Source organism: Bactrocera dorsalis, chromosome 2 (genome assembly GCF_023373825.1).
Source record: "Bactrocera dorsalis isolate Fly_Bdor chromosome 2, ASM2337382v1, whole genome shotgun sequence".
Taxonomy (NCBI): Eukaryota; Metazoa; Arthropoda; class Insecta; order Diptera; family Tephritidae; genus Bactrocera; species Bactrocera dorsalis.
Window position 1 is genome coordinate 103365025 of NC_064304.1, and position 20611 is coordinate 103385635.

The 20611-nt window shown below is 36.4% G+C and overlaps 2 protein-coding genes across 9 annotated transcripts in view; one reads left to right on the plus strand and one right to left on the minus strand.

Annotated features, from left to right (window-relative positions):
- The window catches only part of LOC105232689 (RNA helicase aquarius), a 26715-nt gene continuing 6104 nt past the window's right edge, over positions 1-20611 (plus strand). Inside the window, exons 1-4 of the mRNA XM_011214472.4 lie at positions 1-208; positions 269-749; positions 816-934; positions 1009-1236. Of these exons, the coding sequence (XP_011212774.4) occupies positions 107-208; positions 269-749; positions 816-934; positions 1009-1236 (930 nt within the window). The 5' untranslated portion in view covers positions 1-106. The remainder of the gene's footprint in view (positions 209-268; positions 750-815; positions 935-1008; positions 1237-20611) is intronic.
- Positions 2316-14447, minus strand: LOC105224990 (probable G-protein coupled receptor Mth-like 5). Of its 8 annotated transcripts, none has more exons than XM_049448984.1 (8): positions 14182-14447; positions 12027-13033; positions 4244-4368; positions 3888-4055; positions 3574-3758; positions 3376-3491; positions 2911-3295; positions 2316-2846 (listed from the first exon to the last, which is right to left on the minus strand). In XM_049448984.1, the coding sequence occupies exons 2-8, from the start codon at positions 12811-12813 to the stop codon at positions 2588-2590; spliced, it is 2025 nt and encodes a 674-aa protein (XP_049304941.1). In that variant the 5' UTR covers positions 12814-13033; positions 14182-14447; the 3' UTR covers positions 2316-2587. The 8 variants fall into 8 exon arrangements, with proteins under 8 accessions (XP_049304941.1, XP_049304940.1, XP_049304942.1 ...); XM_049448983.1 differs by having other exon boundaries at positions 14074-14447; XM_049448985.1 differs by having other exon boundaries at positions 14112-14311.

The window sequence follows — 20611 nt, forward strand, 5'->3', positions numbered from 1 at the left end:
GTAAACAGCCGGCTGTCAACATCAACACAAGTTCGTCTCCTATTGCAAAAATAATTTACCTTATTTCGATTTCTGTTTATTCTCTTATAAAAATAAGAAATAAAATATGAAGCAAAAACGTAAGCATTCCGAAACGGCGGACGCAAATAGCAAGCAAAATCCACATACCGTGACAGTGTCACAAATCAGCGCCGACATTATATGGCAGGTATGTTTTGATGCAACAATTATTTTAAACGTTTACAAACCTTATGTGCACATTTTACAGCTTGCATCACAATACTGGTCCCCCGAGACGCCAGCAGACGAACTACTGCCTTACAATGGCAATATTATCGAAGATATATATAGTCGTGAAATTTTGGATCATAAATCGGCGACGCGGCGGATTATGATGCTGGAATTCAGTCAGTACTTGGAGAAATACTTGTGGCCTAATTATAAACGTGAAACAGCCACGCATGCTCATCTCATGTCCATTGTGGCTATGGTCAATGAAAAGTTCCGTGAACGTGTGGAAGTTTGGCCACTATTCGAAGCTAAACCGGAAGAGTTTCCCGCTTTCTTTAGACACGTGCTGGAAACATGCTTACCCACGGATGATAGTAGAGGCAGACACGCGACAATGCGTGAAAAAACTGCGTTACTCATATTTCTCAATCACTGTTTTAATAGCATGGAAATCGAGTTGTGTCGCGAGCAGGCAAAACGTTTAGTATCGCTATCAATGTGGAGTTGTCTGCAGCCAAGTAAGTATCTAATTGGTTTCTATTGTATAAAAAACTAATATTTTGTATTTTCGAAATTCTGTGAAGAGCGTTTAGAGCAAGAGCTGCGAGAAGTGCCGGAATGGCGTAAATTTTGGCGACGTTTGCAGAAGAAAGAAAAGGGCAGTGCAAAACCGGAAGTCGAATGGGAAAGACATTTTTTGCAGGTAAGTTTTGACTAAAAATTTGTATTTTGCAACATTTTGTAAAATCACATTGCTTATGTAAATTCATTTTGCAGAATTTAATCATACAATTTTTGCGTATATTGGAAACCATACCGTTAGAAGGCGATGTTCAACCAAATGTTGTTGCATATTGTGAACGTTTTTTGGAATTCATTATCGATTTGGAAGCATTACTGCCTACACGGCGCTTCTTTAATACCGTATTAGATGATACTCACCTGTTGGTGCGCGCGCAAATCTGTAATTTAGTGCAACGCGAAGAGGGAAAGCTGTTCGGTCAGGTAAGTCATAAGTGCATTTCTAATTAGTGAAATTCTTCTAAAGAGGGCATTGTTAGTGTTGTAACGGTTATCTAGTCCCCGTTAGGGTGGTAAGGTTTAGATAAGCTGTAATCAAAGTCTTCCAACGGTAGGCCCCAGCAGATACTGCTCCTCCCAGCATAAACTGCTTTGAGAGGAGTTAATTTAAACGACGAACAAAATCATATTTAAAAGTCGTATTTTTAATGCTCGGAAATTAGATTGCTAACTACCTACCATCACAATAATAGCGAGAGGTGATTTAATATTGTTGTTGTTGTTTGTGTAATAGTAGAAACAAATTTCTTAGACTTTTCAGTTGTTGTAGTAACTAAAATATTACTGAAGTAATATGGAGGAATGCTGTCCAGTCTTTGGCCGACAAGCCGTGTCCTTTCCGGTTACATAGATCCGAATGTCGCGGGGAGGGCGGATAGTTTTCAGTTGTGACCTAAAGTGAGAACATGCTTATTTTTTCTTACCCATATTAGTTAACCTCAAATTTTTAATTATAATAACAACAAAAAAGTAAGCCAAATTATAGAGTCATGTGTAGAAGTACCCCAAGTGAGGAAAGTTCTCTGATCGCCATTCACTTGGGTGTGGCCAGAAACGATTATTTTACATATGGCTCAAGCAGGTCACGACTTCCGGTCTTAGACCAACTATCTTCTGGGTATCAAAAGAATATCTGTTTGAAAGCAAGCTAAAGTGAGAAGGTGAACCATCCCTACTTAGTGTTGTGCGCTGGGTTTGGCACCCGACACGTAATGAAAACCCGGCTATAATGAATTATATTTCGTCAATCCTTTTGCCGCCTTCAAAATGTTTAATTATGCAAGAAATATTAAGCAGTCAACTTGTTACTTAATTTTATTAATATTACTTAAATTATTTTAGTTTAAAGTCTTCACAAATAATTATAAAATTATTTTAATTTCGAGAAAAACTAATAATTTCAATGCTTAAGTACACTTCTTAGGCGTTCAATGAGTTATCTGCATGGAATTTCGAAATTCGAATATCGCATACACTGCGATACAGTTATAAAATTACTAAAATTAATGAGAGTTCAGTTATTATTGGTATAGTGTTGTACAATTGTATTGATTTACTCCATCTTACAACTAAGTATTTGATCAGACTCCAGAGTTTAACAGCAAAACACCAAAACACACAAATTTCCAAGGCATTCCATTGAATCCATTTACACCGACGTATGTCGATACACAGTCACTGGCACGATGGGTATGCCATCGGGGAATATACACGTTGACTGCTGCGCCAACGTTGGTAGCGTTTGTTTGGGCGCGTTCTTAACGCGCGCCTTATCTCAGTAATCATTACAATTCATATAATGCATTTCATCGCCCCAATCATTGGTTGATGGCGGTTCATTATAGCAGCAGGACTTTTTCAACAGGAATGTAACGTGTTTCTGACGCAGCACACATATGTAGAGTAACAGCGGCGCCTGCGCAGCATTGACTAGTACGTGCGCGTAGAGTAGGCCTTCGTACGGCATCAGCGAGAGCACAAAGAAGAGCCACGCAATCGACATGATTAGCAGCATCCAAGAAAACATTATGAAACTACAAAGAAAAAAGTATGTTATTTAGTATATTTGTACATAAATCGCATCATGCTTTCACTCACTTCGCACGCAGCTTATGTTGTATGCGTCCATAGACATTTCTGCGATTGATCAACTTCAATGTGGTCACATAAAAGAATATATTGATTAGTATTATGCATGCGATAGGCGCAAAAAATATCCAAATGCCCAGCCAACCGATTGTCTGCTGATCGCCGATAACATATTGTTGCTTATACGAATCGGCGTCGAGAAAGAAATGCGCAAATACCGCCAAAGCAGCCATCAGCGCGGTCAAACCCCAAGCATATGCGGAATAATAGCAATATTTGCGTCCATCGGTGACGCGCAGGAAGACATTGCGTGAACGGAACGTCTTCCAAATGTAATAACCGAAGCTATTGAGCCAAAAGAAGGCGCCCAGCAAGCTGATGTACAGTATAATATCTGTAAAAAAAATAAAAGAATAATAATAAAAAATAGAAAAAAAAGTTTGTCCAAGTATGTTAGAAGTTTGTCTTAGTTACCCGCCACAATGAAGCTGACGTGGTTCGAGAACTCCGTGAAGATGCGCACAAAGTCCGCCGCCTGCACCATCATCATACACACCGCTATGGTGGTTATAATATTGCCTACCAGATCACTGTTGTGAGTGAAAATGACAAACAATCGATTTTAGTGCACTTTTAATGGCATTTTTTGTTGCCTTTTTATATTTTACTTACCGCAATGTGGGCAGTATAAAGTAGATAATCGATATGAGCAATAAAAGTATCAAGGATATGCCATGCAATATGGGATTTATTACTTTACGCAGTAAAAATGTTGTATCCGACCATTTAATTTCACGCTTCGCCAAACAAATGTTCGCATAGAGCACTTGTTTATGCTGACCTGTTGTAGAAATGGCCTAGAAATAAGTGAAAAGAGAGAAAATTTATATAATTATATTTTAATCTGATCTAACCTCACATTTCAAGTTGTCATAATTTCTTTAGCGTTGTAAACAATTCGCAATTTTCACAACCGTTTTACTTACCTTATCTATGCAATATTGCCCCGCCGCATAATCATGAAAGAGTGACTTCCGTTCATCATCCAAATCTGCATCGTAGTCTGTGTGCTCATACAGCTCATCCTCTTCCTCATTAGAGTTGGTGTAGTGGCGTAACTTGCCATCGTCCAAAAGCACCAGCTGATCAGCGCTCTGCAGAAAATAAATATGTACTTATATATACATATACACATACATATATGTGTGTGTATGTGGTCATTGCCCAACTGTAACGCCACTCCAAACACTCAATTACTTAAGTATTCAATTTCATAACAATGAATGGCTAGCGCTTAAGTAACTGAATATATGTAGTATGTAAAGTTTTAGCGTTTACTTACACCTTGGTAATGATATATGGGCCATGACTGCATCGTGCCACAAGCCGGTATGCCAATAACGAACTTGAATTTCACCGCCACATTGTGTATACCCTGATAGTTGGTGAACATGGGTTGGAAGTACTCTGCAAGTGTGGAAGCATAAAGTGGCATATGATGAAAACTACATACATATATTATCAAGTTTGCGCGTGTGTATATCTATGATTGTTTATTTTTTGCACTATAAAATATTTTAAGCTGTTAAACACCTTTTTAGCAAAAATTGAAAAAAAAATATATTGAATTCACACACATCTCGCCTGTTTTGCTAGCCAAGTTGTTTTGCTGTCGCGCCACAGGCATTTATTTTTTCGACCAAAATGGCAGTAGCTAGACAGTTATCTAGTAATATCGCAAATGCCGATCGTGGAAATTGCATTTATAAACAGTGACATAGAAAATTCAGTAGAAGTTTTATGATTTTATGCACTTTTGTATATGTACAGTGCGTAAAATAAAAAATGGGACACTTTTTAATATTGAAAAAAATACACTTTCGAAACTATATATAATACCCTTTTTTTTTTTTGATCGTTCATTTTGTATGGCAGCAATATGTTATAATGGTCCGATTTAAAATTTTTTTTTAGGATTATAGCACTGCCTTGGCAAATATTTCAAACCAAATTTCGTGAAGATTTTTTGATCGTTCATTTTGTATGGCAGCAATATGTTATAATGGTCCGATTTAAAATTTTTTTTCGAAGATTATAGCATTACTTTGGCCAATAATCTATAAAAAATTTCGTAAAGATGACTCGTCAATGAAAAAATTTTCTATACAAAGACTTGATTATGATCGTTCGGTTTGTATGACAGCTATATGCTATAGTGATCCGATTTGGAAATTTATTTTCGTGGATTATAACATTGCCTTGGCCAATAATCTATACCAAATTTCGTGAAGATATCTCGTTAATCAATGGAGTTTTCCATACAAAGACTTAATTTTGATCGTTTTTTGTTTGGTGGCTATATGCTATAATGGTCCGATATCGGTGAATTAGAATTTTAAATTTATATTATTTTTTTCCTAAAAAAAAAAAAACAAAAAAAAATTGATTTTTCAAAAAATGTTTCTGTTTTTTTTTTTTTTTTATCTATCAAAAGTATAAATTTGTTCTCATTTTCTTATTAAAACTAAAGTGAAAATTTTTTTAACCAAACATAAATTCATAAATGATCTGCTGTCGTCATACTTTTTACAAGCACTGTATGCGCTCCTCTAACTCGTCTGCCAAATGAGGAAGCAAACAATTACGGTATACAATATTGGAAATGAGCACAATAAACGGTGCAATGTGCGTTCGCATGCAATGGCCTAAGTATGCACATACAAATGTATATACATGTGTACAACTGCAGCCAGGACCAGCGTGCGGCCAAATAAGCTGTCTGTCTACATTTCATCAATTAACTTTATTTTCTTATTCCTATTTTCTCTTTTGTTTTTGTTTTACATTTGCAGCGAATTGCAATTGAAGCCAAAAACGAACTGCCTGATGAGTTGATTAATGACTTCTGCTTTATTGTTGTTGTTTTTTAGTTTTCTTTCATTTTATTGTGCAATTGCATTGCTACTCCTTAGTTGGTGGGCATGAGGCAACTTCTCAACTCATGCCATTTCTCCATCGCTCATAGTTTTTCTTATCACTTGTTGTTGTTGTTGTTGATGATGATTGTTTATTTGCAATGTTATTAGCAGCACGAGAATATCTACGCCGACACAAAGTAAAGCGATTATGAAGTGATACATCTGGCGATCAGTGCCCACTGGCCAAACACACGTCGTTTCTTTGTTTGTGTCGCTCCTGAGTTTCTGTATATTTCTCTGTGTGTGTATTGGTGAAAACGTCTGTTCTTTCTTTGTTTATCCGCAGATCGTTCGAGTGGTTGAGCGCAATTGCAAACGCTTTTGGCACCACAGATAATTATTTATGTATGTATGTATGTATTTAAAAAAGTTAACGGTAATAAGTTAACGGTTATATTTAATTAATACGATCGTTTAATGGTTAACAGAATCGGTCAGAGTACGAGTTACAATATTTGTTTCGAGCAAGATTCCTGTGTGAGAGAGTTTTTTATGTTTCAAGACGTTTTTTTCCTTTTCCTTAAGTACTAAAATTAATACTCCCGAAGCTTTGAACAACTTTCAGAGACGATTTTCTTACATCGCTCGTTATTACCGCTATAAAATAGAAGAAAAAAAGCTTGTGAGCTTTTGCTAAACCCTGCTTGTGCGTCCGGTTATGAATAATTGTCGCCAAAATAAAGCCTCTAACAGGTCACTAGACGATTTTTTACTTCTCTCATTATTCCGGCTATACAAATATTCATTAAGTTCTGTAATGGATACTCCAAAAGCTTTAAAGAGCTTTCACAGCTCTACTTCGCTCATTATTCCCGCTATAAAAAAAGGAAAAGGGCTTGTAAGCTTTCGCTAAACCCTGCTTGTAAAAGCTTTCACAAGAATAAAAACTTTAATATAACACTAGAAAATATTCTTAATTCAATTGTTATTCCCGCTATATAAATATATTTACTAATTACTGAAATGCATACTCCGGAGCTTTGAAGAGCTTTCACAAGTAAAACAGCTTGTGAGCTTTCAAAAGAATACAACCTTTAACAGATCATTAGATGATTTTTTTTTTACCTTCTTCGTTATTCCCGCTAAAAATATTACATTAAGTACTAGAAGGAACTTTCAGAAGCTTTGAAGAGCTTTTACAGACGATTTTCTTACTTCTTTCGTTATTTCCGTTATAAAAAAAAAAGAAAATGTTTGTGAGCTTTCGCTAAACCCTGCTTGTTCATCCGTTTTTGAAAAGCTTTCACCAGAATATAGATTTTAACAGATCACTAGAGGAATTTCGTACTTCCCTTGTTATTTCCGCTATAAAAATAATTCAATTAAGCACTGAAATGCATACTCCGGAAGCTTTAAAGAGCTTTCACTAGCGAAAAAAGCTTGTGACTTTTCGTTATATGATACTTGTGAAGAGCTTTCGAAAAACTAAAGCTTGTGTGATTTCACTATCGGTAGACTGTTGCTTCATTCTAAAAGAGCTTTCACTTAAAAAAAGCTTATAAACTTCAATTATGTTAGATAGCTTTTGATTTTTATTCTAAAAAGCTGTTACGTGGAAATTCGAAGAATCTATGATCCCATCTTTTGTAATCCGATGTCGCTCAAATAAACACCCTTTATGTGTGTTATAATTACACTTGCTATTTTTGTTATAATTTGTTGTTGTTGTTGCATACTGTTACACATAATTGCTTTGCTGATACGAATATGCAAATTCCTGAGCATCAGTAGGATGACTAATTCCCAATTTTAAGAGGTTATATGGAAAAGCGAAAACCCTCTTGGCTGATCGCAGCTGTTGTGATTTAACTAACATATAGTATAAATACTCGTATTAGTATGTACTATGATATGTTTTTGGTAGAACTTTTTCTTTGACTGGAAATTGGTGCAAATTTAAAAGATTAAAGCTGCAACCACTTACGTTGGTGTTTGTTTACATTCGCGTTAATTTAAGTGTTTATTTTGCACTTATCGTAATTTTCTATTGTTTTGATAAATGAACAATAAATATAAGATAATTCAAATATTTTCTAAAAACATTGATAAATTATATATACAAGCCACATACATATGTATGTATGTATGTACATAGTATAGTTCCTAAGCCATTTCCAAAGTGCATTCTGTTTTGAAAAGTTTATTTTATTAATTTTTAATTTCATTTTTTTATTTATTCTTTTTTAAAGATAGATTTACTAATAATGTACACATTGTAGAGTCGTTTAAACTATCAATTCTTCTAACTTCCTGCTTCAAACTTCAAAACAAAGTAATATAATTCATTGAAATCAAACTTCGTTTCACTAGAATTTAAATTAAGTGAGTAAGGCTCAGCTGACATTTACTGTTATGCTTCACAAAAGAGAAATTAGCATTCATTCCTGTATGAGTCAGCAATTCAAAAGACCATAGCAGATTGAATTAGATTATTGCCTTATTATATTGATATGCTTACATTAGGGTGGTGCTAAAATTTTGGAAATAAGCTTTACATTCGTATTTCCAAACATTGAGAGATCATTGAAGACCTGCCTCGTTCTGGACGACTTTCGACCTTTTCAACTGATGAAAATATTAAAAAAGCGAGGGATATGGTGATTGAAAATCCTCAGGCAAGTGTTAGAGAGATGGCAACAGAGCTTGACTTGACTTTTTATACTTTTTTTGTCACAATGTAAACCTAATCAGGGGTCATAAATGTAATTATTATTTAAATAATTAATTTGTAGTATAATTTTCATATCATTCAATTGGGATGCTAAAAAGTTAAATTCTGTTATTAACCCACCCAAAGAACCACCCTAATATGCTTAGTACAGCTATTGGTATGCAAAAATATATGGAACTCTGTATTAAAATGATTTGTTGCGCTCTGTTTACCTTATAAACTTAATGTTGTGGATGGTGCTACACATTTCTTTAATTCTAATAAATTGCATTTCCCTCCATTTATGCGATCCGTTAAAGAATCAGACAGACATTTATACTTCTTTTATCCGTTGTGAGTAGCTGCGAAGCACGTTTTATTGCTAACAACTCGACTTTTTGTTTGTTAGTTTTTTTTTTGTTGGGAACATTAATAAAAAAGAAGGTTAGGAAATAAGTGTGCGAAGTCTTCTACTGACACACAAATGCGCGCGCTTTGGAAGGCACAACATTAAATTAGCTAAACGAGGCCGCGTGACGTCATTGTGCTCGACCATTGTCACCTCCTACACATACATGTATACATTTATGTAGTTTATTTTAACTTTGTGTGGTTCCTAGAAATTGTCCTTAAGGGAAATCTATTGTTGTCGAACTAGTTGGCGCCCAATGCAGCGCGGTGCATCCGCTAAGCAATTTCAATGCATAATTTAGACATCACCAAGACAAAGTTTAGCTTGCATCATACATTTTTAGGTCAGCTACTCTTCGAAAGTAACCAACAACACTAAGTTAATATACATTTTAGATTCTCTAAAGATTTTGTTGAGGCGACACATTTTTATACACACACAAACACTGTAGTTGTACCTTAAAGAATACCTTCCTAATGTCTTCTACATTCTAATCGTGTTCGCGAAAAATGTTTTACGGTTCATTTTGAGCAACTTTGTCTAAGAGACTATAGATCTAAAACAGCTCACGAACCAGCGAATTTTAAGGCGAAGTTTTTTGGGGATTGTAAAAATTTGTTGCTTAGTTTTTGAGATATTCCAATTAAAGTTAATATGTAGGTGCATTTTGATATTCTATTATTCATTTGTCGTATACGGACAGGTCGTAGAACTATAACATAATATCTCCCATGCAACCGACTATTCAGATTTTTTGAACTTCACGAAGTTGTTCAGAGAAAACCGTTGAACCTCTCCCGGATACGTGATTTTATAGAAAAAACACGACCCGCTCCGATACACACAGTTACAGCTCGCATTTTTAGACTAGATTTAGGTAGATTCTTAGGTCTCTTTTACAGTAGTGTAAGTCTAATCTAATAGTCGAGCAAAAAAATATATTTATGTATGATATGTGGCAACATTCTATCTACTTCAAGGTATGTCTTGCAAAGATTATTAGTTTTTTTCGGGTACCTAAACGGTAACTGAGAGGTGATAAATCACTTGATCATGCTTTCAAGAAGAAACCCTCCTTGTGTGAATGTAGAAAAAGTTCCTCTGCCTACATTCAGTGTCCTCTAACTGAGAAATACTGAAAATGAACCGAACTAGCCAATTTTGACGTCTGAACTGTGGCACCTTTTAAGCTAACTGTTGTTTAAACAGAGAGTCTTAGTGATTTCTTCACTCATCCATACAATTTTCGTACAGAATTATGCATTTGACATATTATGGTTTATTTTTATGAGGAAATTGGTTTAAATATGCTATATTTTTTAAAGTTAATCAAAGGTAGTTTTCGACAGTACTTGGAAATTCTAGAGCTGCCACAAATTAAATGATTTTTTTGTTGTTTTTCTTGTATTTTTCAACTTGCTTCATACATATGGATATCTATAGATTTCTTATGATTAACTTGGAAATTTGATAGTATTCATATTTTGTGGAAAATTAGAAGCACGACAATAGGCTTGGGGGCGCCCACACAAGCGTAGGCCGAACACAGGAAAATCAATTGAATAAATTAAAGTATATTGATTTGACATGTGTCATATGTAATATATCTACATACATATATATACATATACGTACATACATATATATGTATGTATGTACGTTTGACTTTCATATTCGCACCACAAAAAGAAATCCGAAGACATAAGGTAGAAAATGAAATATAGAAAATCAGGGTTTGCTTGGTAAATGAAGCTTCACCGGGTTCAAAAATGTAGAAGAATTAAGCAACAATTAAAGCGTCTTTCAACTGTAAAAATATATGAAAGCAAGTATCTTACCACTATTCAACTAAAGCATGGAGGCCAAAGACTTATCGGCGCTTCTGTTACTACCTTATATTTTTATATCCTGATCAGAGTATATAAAATATTATGAAGTTATTTAGATCAAACCACTATACCATATAGCTGAGTTAAAAACTGATCGTTAAAAATCAAGTCCTTGTATGGAAAACTCATTAACGGCCGATAATTCCATGTTCGGGTTCAATATTCTTCATTTACACCTGGGCTGAAAAGTCATATAGGACTTTGAGGAAAACGACTTCAACTGAATCTACTGTTAATATTGGCAGCTGTTAGAACAGACAATTTTAAGAGGAGAGGCTCTCATCCCGTGAGTAGTACATTCAAATCTCACTTCTGCCCATCGATACGTAGAAAGTTCAGTCGGAAGTTATTCTCGGTGCAAGAACCTTGAGCACAGCGAATGTCGAATAAATACATACATATAGTACATTTCCTACGGTACATATTTAGGTGGTACTCAAGCTCATAACTGAATCACATCCCAATTTAAGCTACCATAAAAAATAGTCTTATTGTTAGGAAAGGATTATATTCTGCAGTTGAGGTTCAATTAAGAACCAACTTCTGGAGATTTGGGAAGTACTTTAGTTGTAGGAGTTCACCAATTTGCCTCAATCCCAAGCGTATATACAGGTATTAGAGCGGGTCGTTTTGTTTTTTCTATAAAATCGATTATAAGGGAAATGTTCTATGGATCATTCTGAACAATTTTGCCTAAGAGATTATGAGTCTAAACCAGTTTCGAGCCATCGATTTTTAAGGCAAAGTCTGAAAAAACGAACAATCAGTTTTATGGGAGATACATATGTGATATGCATAGTTGTGCGATCTTGCCGATTTCAACAAATGATCAACATAATATCAAAATGCACCCGCGTACTAGATTTCATTGAGATATCTCAAAAACTGAGGAACAAATTTATATTATCCCTAAAAAAAACTTTTTTGTTCCCTGTCAATCAACCCGCTGTACTATATTACATAAACCTAAAGCAACTTTTATATAAAAACCAATTGGTATTGCACAATTTCTAACGGCATCATCACGTGCAGCGTAACCAACGGTTCTTATGCAAATCACAACCGGTTTTAAAGCTATCACGCAACCCCTACCATTTAATTGACTTTTTGCTGCATTTGACTCATTGTTATTTTTATATAATTTTTTGCGTGTTTAAATGTTTTCACAAAAAGAAGTACCATTTCTCTTGCCTTACCACTCTCATTGACCTGCGTGCAGAGGCCGTCCACATGAATTTCGAATTTTTCACAGCATTTATACACGAAAACCAGATTCGCATCATCTGTGGCGGCATTGTTGTCCTTAACGATGGCCGTCGTGTGCCGCCGCTGCAATAGGCGTGTCTCGGCAGGCGCGTTAGCTAAACTTTCATTGCTGCCAACAGCGCCGGCGCAACAGTTGCACACGGCATAGACTAGTAGTAGAAGTGTGGCATGAACTAGATGCCGGTTAAATGCAAATAACGGTGGAAGATTGTAATTGTTGCGGTGGTTGTTTTTATTATTTTTGCTAAGCTGATTTTTGTTACGATTATGTTCATTATTATTATCGTTGTTATGTTCATTATGAGCATCATTATTTTGTTGATAATTTTTATTATTTTTATTTTGAAAATTATTAACATTATTGTGTTGATTATTACCATCATTATTATTTTGATAATTATTGTGCTGATAATTATTTCCGCAACAGCTGATGGCTTGCGGCGTCGTGTGGCAGCTGCGCTTGCGCTCACTGTTTGCGGCTTTAAAATGCATATCGGTGGTAGTGTTCGTTGCTGTTGACATTGTAGATAGTGTTGGTTTTATTGTACTGGTTATTGTTGTTGTTGTTATATCTAATATTTTTGTTGTTGCTTTTGCTGCAGGCGTTCTCGCCACCACTTTTATCATGTTCTCAGGCGCTTTATTTGCTTTTGTTGTAGCCGTTGTTGTTGTTGTTCTTGTTTTTGCTGTCATCTGCAACGTCATCGACTTAATCATTGATCGCGCTTACCACAACCACCAGCGCAATGCGTTCCACTAATATTTTTCTTAATAGGCATATATTTATGTACATATGTATGTATATATTGTATAAATATGTACATATATATTGTATAAATACATATGTACATATATATGTGTGTGTTTTTATTTGATCTGTCTATTTTATGTTTGTAATACGATCTCTTCTGGCGCTCTTTCTCAGCGACAACACAGACTGTCGGTTACGAAATATTTAAAAGGAAATGCGAAAAAAAATTATTATTATTTGTTGTTTTTGCTATTTTATACATATAAGCATGTACATATGTATGTGTTTATATCAAAAAATGCTTAATGATCTAGCTACGTCTCGGCTAGCGCACTGGAACATATGTATGTATGTACATACATATATTCATACATAAGTTCGCGTCATAAGCATTTATTCGTTTTCACTGTGTGTGCGCCGTTTCACCTTGCTACGTCATCGACAAAAGCCGGTTTGTTATTAGTAAGCGTGTAGGCCTTTTTTGGAGCTGGGTAGTGTATCTGTATGTATTATGTACAAATAACACAAGACAGGCAATTTACTGTCGCCAACAATTTGTTGGGTTCTAACTTTTTACACGCGACTGTATGTATGCACACGTATATGACGGTTTTCTTATTTTACGGCTGCTTTTTATGCACCTTAAACAGTTTGAAATATTCTAGTATTACTGCTTTAAGTATTTTTATTTTACAAAAAAAAATATTATTTTTTTTATTAAAATTAATTTTTATTAAAAAGAAATATTTTTATTAAAAAAAAATATTTTTTGGTTTAAAAAAATTGTGGTTTATTAATTTTCTAATTTTTTAAATTTATTTAGATTCTTCTTATTTTTTTAATTTTTCTAATTTTTTTTTAATTTTTCTTAATTTTTTTAATTATACTTTATTTTTTTTTATTAATTTTCCTTATTTTTTTTAATTTTTTAATTTTTTTTTATTTTTGTTTTTAATTTTTCTTAATTTTTTTCATTATTATTAAATTTTTTACAATTTTTTTCAATCTCACTGCTTGCTACAAAAATTTATTTTGTTTATTAACTTTTGCCTCAAGCAGCTTAAAATATCCCAATCCACCGAAATTGGCGCAATTTTCCTGCAAACTCAGCTCTTTAATTATTTCACACTTCTATACATACATATACATATACCTATGTATGTAAGTATATGCACAAAAGCAAGTATTTATTTATATTTCGAAAATATCCGCAATTTTTCACATACAATTCCCACTATAGAGTCATCCACAATATATCTTTTACCCGACGCTCAACAATTTGCATATAACACACTCGTTTTCCGGCACATTTTTACTCATACATCGCTATATACCTGCGTCTGTTTGTATGTATGTACATAAAAAGTAGTGCTGAATAAAAAAAACGTAAAAAAAAATCGTTGCTCTTAAACAAATATATAAAATTATTCAACGGCAGCACCGGGTCTAGCTCTCTCCAGGAACATCAACAGCCGACTAACTGGCGTTTGGCTTTGGTGAGCGCGTTTCAAGCATTGACTGCTTCACTAACTGCTAGCTGTGCTGAGCAGTGCGGTAAGTGGCTGAGGTAACTTGCCTTGCTTGCCGCTGTTTGCTTGTGTTGCCGGCTGGTTTGCTGGCTGTGCTGTTGGTTGCGTGCTCAGCGCCTCATACTCGTACTCACAGGCATTCCATTTGGTACCAGCTCTACCAGTATAGGTAGATTACTCATTGTTGCACTCTGTGTTGTGTGTTGTTGTATGTGGAGTTGCACCGGTTGACTGTGCTCACTCCTGACTTCGTTAATAAACTGCTGTTTAAGCGCAGCTCATCGTCATCACACAATATATTTACTACTAGTTTACCAAAATTACATGTAAAGTGTATATGTGCGCTACAAATACACAGAAACAATGGCATACCCTGTAGGAAAATGCGCAATAGTCGGAGAAAGTTCTTTTGGTTCGTGGCAGATTAAATCCGTTAGGTTAGGTTAGATTAGGTTACGTTAAGTTAATCTTGTAGGCCATAAGCCACGCAAAGGCCTGTTTGGGTCCTTTGTGGTACCCATTATCTTCCTACAGTGTCTTCTTTCGAATGCCAATATGAATTTTCTGTACTTCCGATCTACCGTTTTGCACATGACTTTTGCAGTTTTGCTTTGAACCCAGGTAGCTCGTCCCATCGAATTTTGATTTTCTTTAACATGCTTCTGTCGCGATCATCGTATAGACATTGCATGGGTTTCCCAATTTTTCTCACATTTTCGGATGCTAGCCATACACCATTATTGGCAATCTCGCCCACTACTTGCATGCCCTCGATGCCTGGTACCCAGTAGAAGATTTCTTTTTCTTTGATTTCTTTTGCCAACACTTTCTATTGCTTCCCTGTTTCCCAAGGCGCTTCTGATCGATACGAGATTCCTTTATTTAATGGCTTTATTAAGCAGTATCTCGTGCTCTATAAGTGTATTCGGGTTACGCTTTATGTCTTTAGAAAGACAAGATTTCGTACTAATAATACTAATATTTTCTGGCAGTTTTTTGATTGTGCAATATTCTTTGAGCACGCCTCAAGGATGGATATCAGTAAATAGTAACTACGCCTCTATTACTGTTTTTCTTCGATAAAGACGCAAACTCAAGTCTAGACAGCTGAACACGTGAATAGTTTTTTAATTTGTCGATTCCGTTTCGGTAATTTTCATGTCAAATATGAACCTCAATTGATATTTTTTTTCTTTACTGACGTAGACACCGCTTACGCGCTATACAAGTTAACAACAGCGTGCCAATCCTTCTTCCAACCCACTGTTTGACGCCAAGTGTAGCCAGGTCCTTCCCCACCTTGATTTTCCAATTGAGTGGAGGTCTTCCTCTTCCTCTGCTTCCCCCGGCGAGTACTGCGTCGAATACTTTCAGAGATATTTTCATCCATTCGGACGACATGACTCCAAGAACAGATTGAAGAAGTCGCTCGATAGGGAGTCGCCTTGTCTGAAAACTCATTTGGTATCGAACGGCTCGGAGTGGTCCTCCCGATCCTGACGGAGCTTTTGGTGTTGCTCAACGTCAGTTTACACAGCCGTATTAGTTTTGCTGGGATACCAAATTCAGACATCACGGCATAAAGGCAGCTTCTTTTCGTGCTGTCAAAAGCAGCTTTAAAATCGACGAAGAGGTGGTGTGTCGATTCTCTTTTCACGGGCCTTTTCCAAGATTTGACGCATATGGAATATCTGATCAGTTTTTGATTTTCCAGGCCTAAAGCCACACTGATAAGAACTAATCAGTTTGTTGACGGTGGGCTTAAACTTTTACACAAGACGCTCGATATAATCTTATATGCAATGTTCCGGTGGCTTATCTGATGTCCTGCAAGAAAATCTAGACTAGACCTTGTGGCTATATTATTCCTACAGAGGTGGTACTTACATTAAAATACCAATACCAATGTAAATGAGAATATCTTCTTGTACATTTAGTTCCAGTTTTTCTTTGTTTTTTTTTTTAAATGTTGTTGTATTTAATTACTTCACTTGCCTGTGTATTTATTTGCTCGCTTGCTTGCTGGTCACTGATTGGAAACGGAAACCGGCAATAGTGTCACAGACTGCAGCTCGTGCCGCAGATGTCACGCACACACACACACACTCACGCCTAATACGCTTTTCGATAGCCGCTTGCAACCAAGCGCAGCTGAAATTTTGTCTTCTTGCAACACTGCCACATTATCTATTCATCTGCGCGTCCCCCAAAGACTGCAATCTTCGTTGTCGAAGTTGTTGACCCAATTCAATCAGTGAATTTCAAAACCAACTAAATGTTTTTACAACTTACTTTTATTCCTTTATTTCCTTTGATTTTGTATCGGCAATACCATGTGATTTTAATACAGGGGTACTCGACTGGGGCTCATTATATAATCAAAGGACATTCGCAACAAAATTTTGCTAAATATTGCTGCCTTGATTTAAATCTAAGTCTATATATGCCGTAGAGTGTTTCCACGTCACCAAGCCCGTCTTAACAACGATTTAAACTCACCTTCACATATGAGTATACACTCGTCAACGTTTATTTTTTCAAGTCATCGGTTCAGCTACTCACCCAACTCTCAAAAGTTGTAGAATCTCCAGGTCGTTAATTCGACACATTCCGTCAAAATCAAAATCACGCATCACATAATCATAATTTATTTCCTTCTGGTACAATCAACGACTTTTTGGTGGACACATTGTGGTTCCACGAATACAATTCTCTTCCTCCTCCTTACTGGAGTAGACACCGCTTACGCTGTTATAGCCGAGTTAACAACAGCGCGCCAGTCGTTTCCTCTTTTCGCAATTTCACGCAAATTTAAGATACCAAGTGCAGCCAGGTTCTTCTCCACCTGATCTCTCCAACGGAGTGAAGGTCCTCCCCTTCCTCTGCTTCCCCCGGCGGTTACTACATCGAATACTTTCAGAGCTAGGGTATTTCCATTCATACGGACTACATGCCCTAGCCAGTGTAGCTATCTTTTAATTCAATGAACTATGTCAATGTCGTCGTATAACTCGTACAGCTCATCGTTCCTTCGAATGCGGTACCCGCCGTTGCCAATGCGCAAAGGACCATAAATCTTCCGCAGAACCTTTCTCTCGAAAACTCGTAACGTCTACTCATCAGATGTTATCATAGTCCGTGCCTCTGTACCACATAGCAGGACGAGAATAACGAGTGATTTATAGAGTTTGGATTTTGTTCTTCGGAATAGGATCAATATCATCGGCGTACGCCAGCAGCTGTACAGTTTTATAGAAGATGGTACCGTCTCTATTTACTTCTGCAGCTCGAATTATCGAATGGCTCGGAGAGGTCCTTCCCGATCTTGATGGAATTTTTGGTATTGATCGACGTTAGTTTACGCAGTTTTGTGGGTATACCAAATTCTGACATCGCGGCATAAATTCAGCACCTTTTCGTGCTGTCAAAAGCAGCTTTGAAATCTACGAAGAGGTGGTGCGTGTCGATCCACGAATCTCTTATCTTATTGTCTAAAAATAGACACAACGCACTTTGTTGCTCAAAATGAATACAACAGTTCGCCCATATTGAGAAACCCTTTGCAAGTAGCAAGAGCCTTATGGGTGAAGTTTTTTTCTAAGGAAAAAAATAAATTAAATTTACTCCACCGTCGATTGCTTACCACATTTAAAGTCAACAGCTTTTCTTATCGTATTTATTTGTAAGCAAAAACTCGAAGTTTCTTCTTCTCTAAAAAACTAAAACGAATTCCTTGTCATTCCTTGTTATCGCACGTCAACTTCAAAGTTTACAACACTGGCGTCTACGTCGCTGCGACTATCAGCGCTGTTGTTGTGGGTTGCGTCGTCAAGGAGCTGTGTGCTGCCCTATATTTGAGCCACACAGGCAGCAATCGACTTCCGTGTTTTTGTCGCGGCTCGTGGATTGCCGACGTTTTGACTTGACCACACGCTCAACCGCCCCTCCGTCTGCTTATCCGTCCGTCTGTCAGCTGAGTTTGGTAGTGTAAAAACGAGCTACCGTTATAATTTGGAAAGCATGTTCGATTTTCTCAAACTCACACTTCTTTTGTGTGAAGGATATATACTGGGGCACGTGGTCATGCTCGGTAGAAATATTTATTTGTGTGCCACACACACACACTTCTCGGCAACTATTAAGGCTGCATTGAATGTGTTACGTGATTTTAAACGTTTAACTACATTAATATGCTTTTTTACCCCTACAACAACAAAAACTTCCATTAGCAGCCGACGCACGAAACGTCGAAACGCAACGCTAAAGCGACTGCTACTTGTTTTGTGGTTGTTCGCTGTTTAGTTTTAGCGGTGAGATGGTGATGTATCGAATTGCGTTGGCTTTCAATTTGGTATTTGTGCCTTTGTGGTACCGCATCTTGTGCTAGTTTTGTTGTGAAGCTATTTGTGTGTGTGTAAGGGTGGCGCAAAGAGTCACTGAAAATCAAAATCCTGTGTGCTTCAACCCCTGCAAACAATTTCCACCGGTATATGAGTACTAAGAACCGTCGGTAATTTAGAATTCGATCAGGAGTTCTCCATCTTCTGGTTTAAGATTTTAATTTCGTTTTTTCTTCTTCTTTACTGGCGTAGACACCGCTGATCGCTGATCTTCTTTTCGCAATTTGGCGCCAATTCGAGATACCAAACCTAATCTCTCCAACTCCTGCGTCGAATAATTTCAGAGCTGGAGTGTTTTCATCCATACGGTCGACATGACCAAGCCAGACGTAGCCGCTGTCTCTTAAATCGCGGAAACATGTCAGTGTCGTATTATAACTCGTTCGGCTCATCGCTCAATCGAATGCGAATACACAAAGGACCACATATCTTCCGCAGAACCTTTTTCTTGAAAACCCGTAACAGGATGGGAACAATGAATATATTTCGTTTACAAATAATGTAATTAGGGTACGGTACAATCGGTAAAAAGCACATAATTGCCTAAAGTTGATGAATGGTTAGAGTATTACCTCTCAGAATGCCTATTCGTTGTTTTTCCTTCAAGGGCGATAGTCATTATAGCAACCCTCCTTCTTTTTGTAGTACGATTTGTCCTTTGCTTCAAAATATGCCTCAATTTCGGCAATCACCTCTTCATTCGAAGAATATTTCTTCCCAGTCAGTATTTTTTTGAGATCTGTGAACAGGAAATAGTTGCTGGGGGTCAGATATGGAGAATATGGTGAATGCGGAAGAAATTCGAAGCTCTAGTCATAGATTTTTGCCAACATTTTCGCTGACTTATGACACGGTGCATAGCTTTGGTGAAACAGCACTATCTTTGCGGCCCTCTCACGGTCCAATAATGCTATGTAAAAGTCACTATTGATGGGTCTTTCTTTTTCAAGGTAGTCCATAAAAATTATTCCATACGCTTCCCAAAATACAAGCGAACATACTCTCATCATCCTCATTGCTACTCGTTGAAACTTAGCAAACCACTTTTCAACGGTTGATTTTCCTGGTGCAGAGTCCAAATAATGTTAATCAATCCAAACCGTGGCTTTAACATTTTTTCAGAAACAAAAGTTGCTTCACTCAAAATGATATAATTCACTAACTAATGATTCGACAGCTGTCAAATTTATACAAGTACCTTGAAAGTTAGAGCTGGCTAAAATCATATGGATGTAATTCTAGTAGCATCTATGTGGCAGGCCTGTGATTTTTTCAATTGGCCTGTTACTAGGATAATCGAAAAAAACTTTACGGTTAGATCCAAGATTTTTTTGGCCAAGACTTCATCCCAAACTCGCTGATTATTGTAAATATTTTAGATATTTAGTCTAGCTTCCCCTCGCCATTAGTTACATTCGTTCGTTTCTTTACCTAACCTAGACAAAGTAAAACAAACGACGCATTGGTGATATTGATTGGAAGGTCTGGAAATATTTTCTTAGAAAAACTTTTAAATACTTTATTCTGAGGCCAGCAAGCCATCTGGATCAAATTATTCCGTCGATAGTTGCTCTCACTGAGTAATTTTAAATTCTCTTCCAGGGAGGAATAATGACTGTCTGCCTTGTTAATTTTGTGTTATTATTTTCAAATTTGAAGCTCCATGTTTCTCTCTGTTTCTCTCTCACTTGTACGAGTACTTTGTCAATATAACTATCGTTTTCGGATCGGTTTGCCAATATTATCATAGTCATATATGTTATATTTTTTAGTTGCTTATTGAACCACCCTCGTTTCACTTAATTTGTGGTTTCTTTAGGTTATTAGTTTATTTA

What these genes read in the sequence shown, in the direction of transcription:
- LOC105224990 (XM_049448984.1), bottom strand. Translation starts at nt 12,813, where the DNA reads ATGATTAAGTCGATGACGTTGCAGATGACAGCAAAAACAAGAACAACA. An exon ending in CACGCAGGTCAATGAGAGTG is followed by an intron (nt 4,369 to 12,026) that starts GTAAGGCAAGAG and finishes CCACACTTGCAG; the next exon opens with AGTACTTCCAACCCATGTTC. An exon ending in CGTCAGCTTCATTGTGGCGG is followed by an intron (nt 3,296 to 3,375) that starts GTAACTAAGACA and finishes TTTTTTTTACAG; the next exon opens with ATATTATACTGTACATCAGC.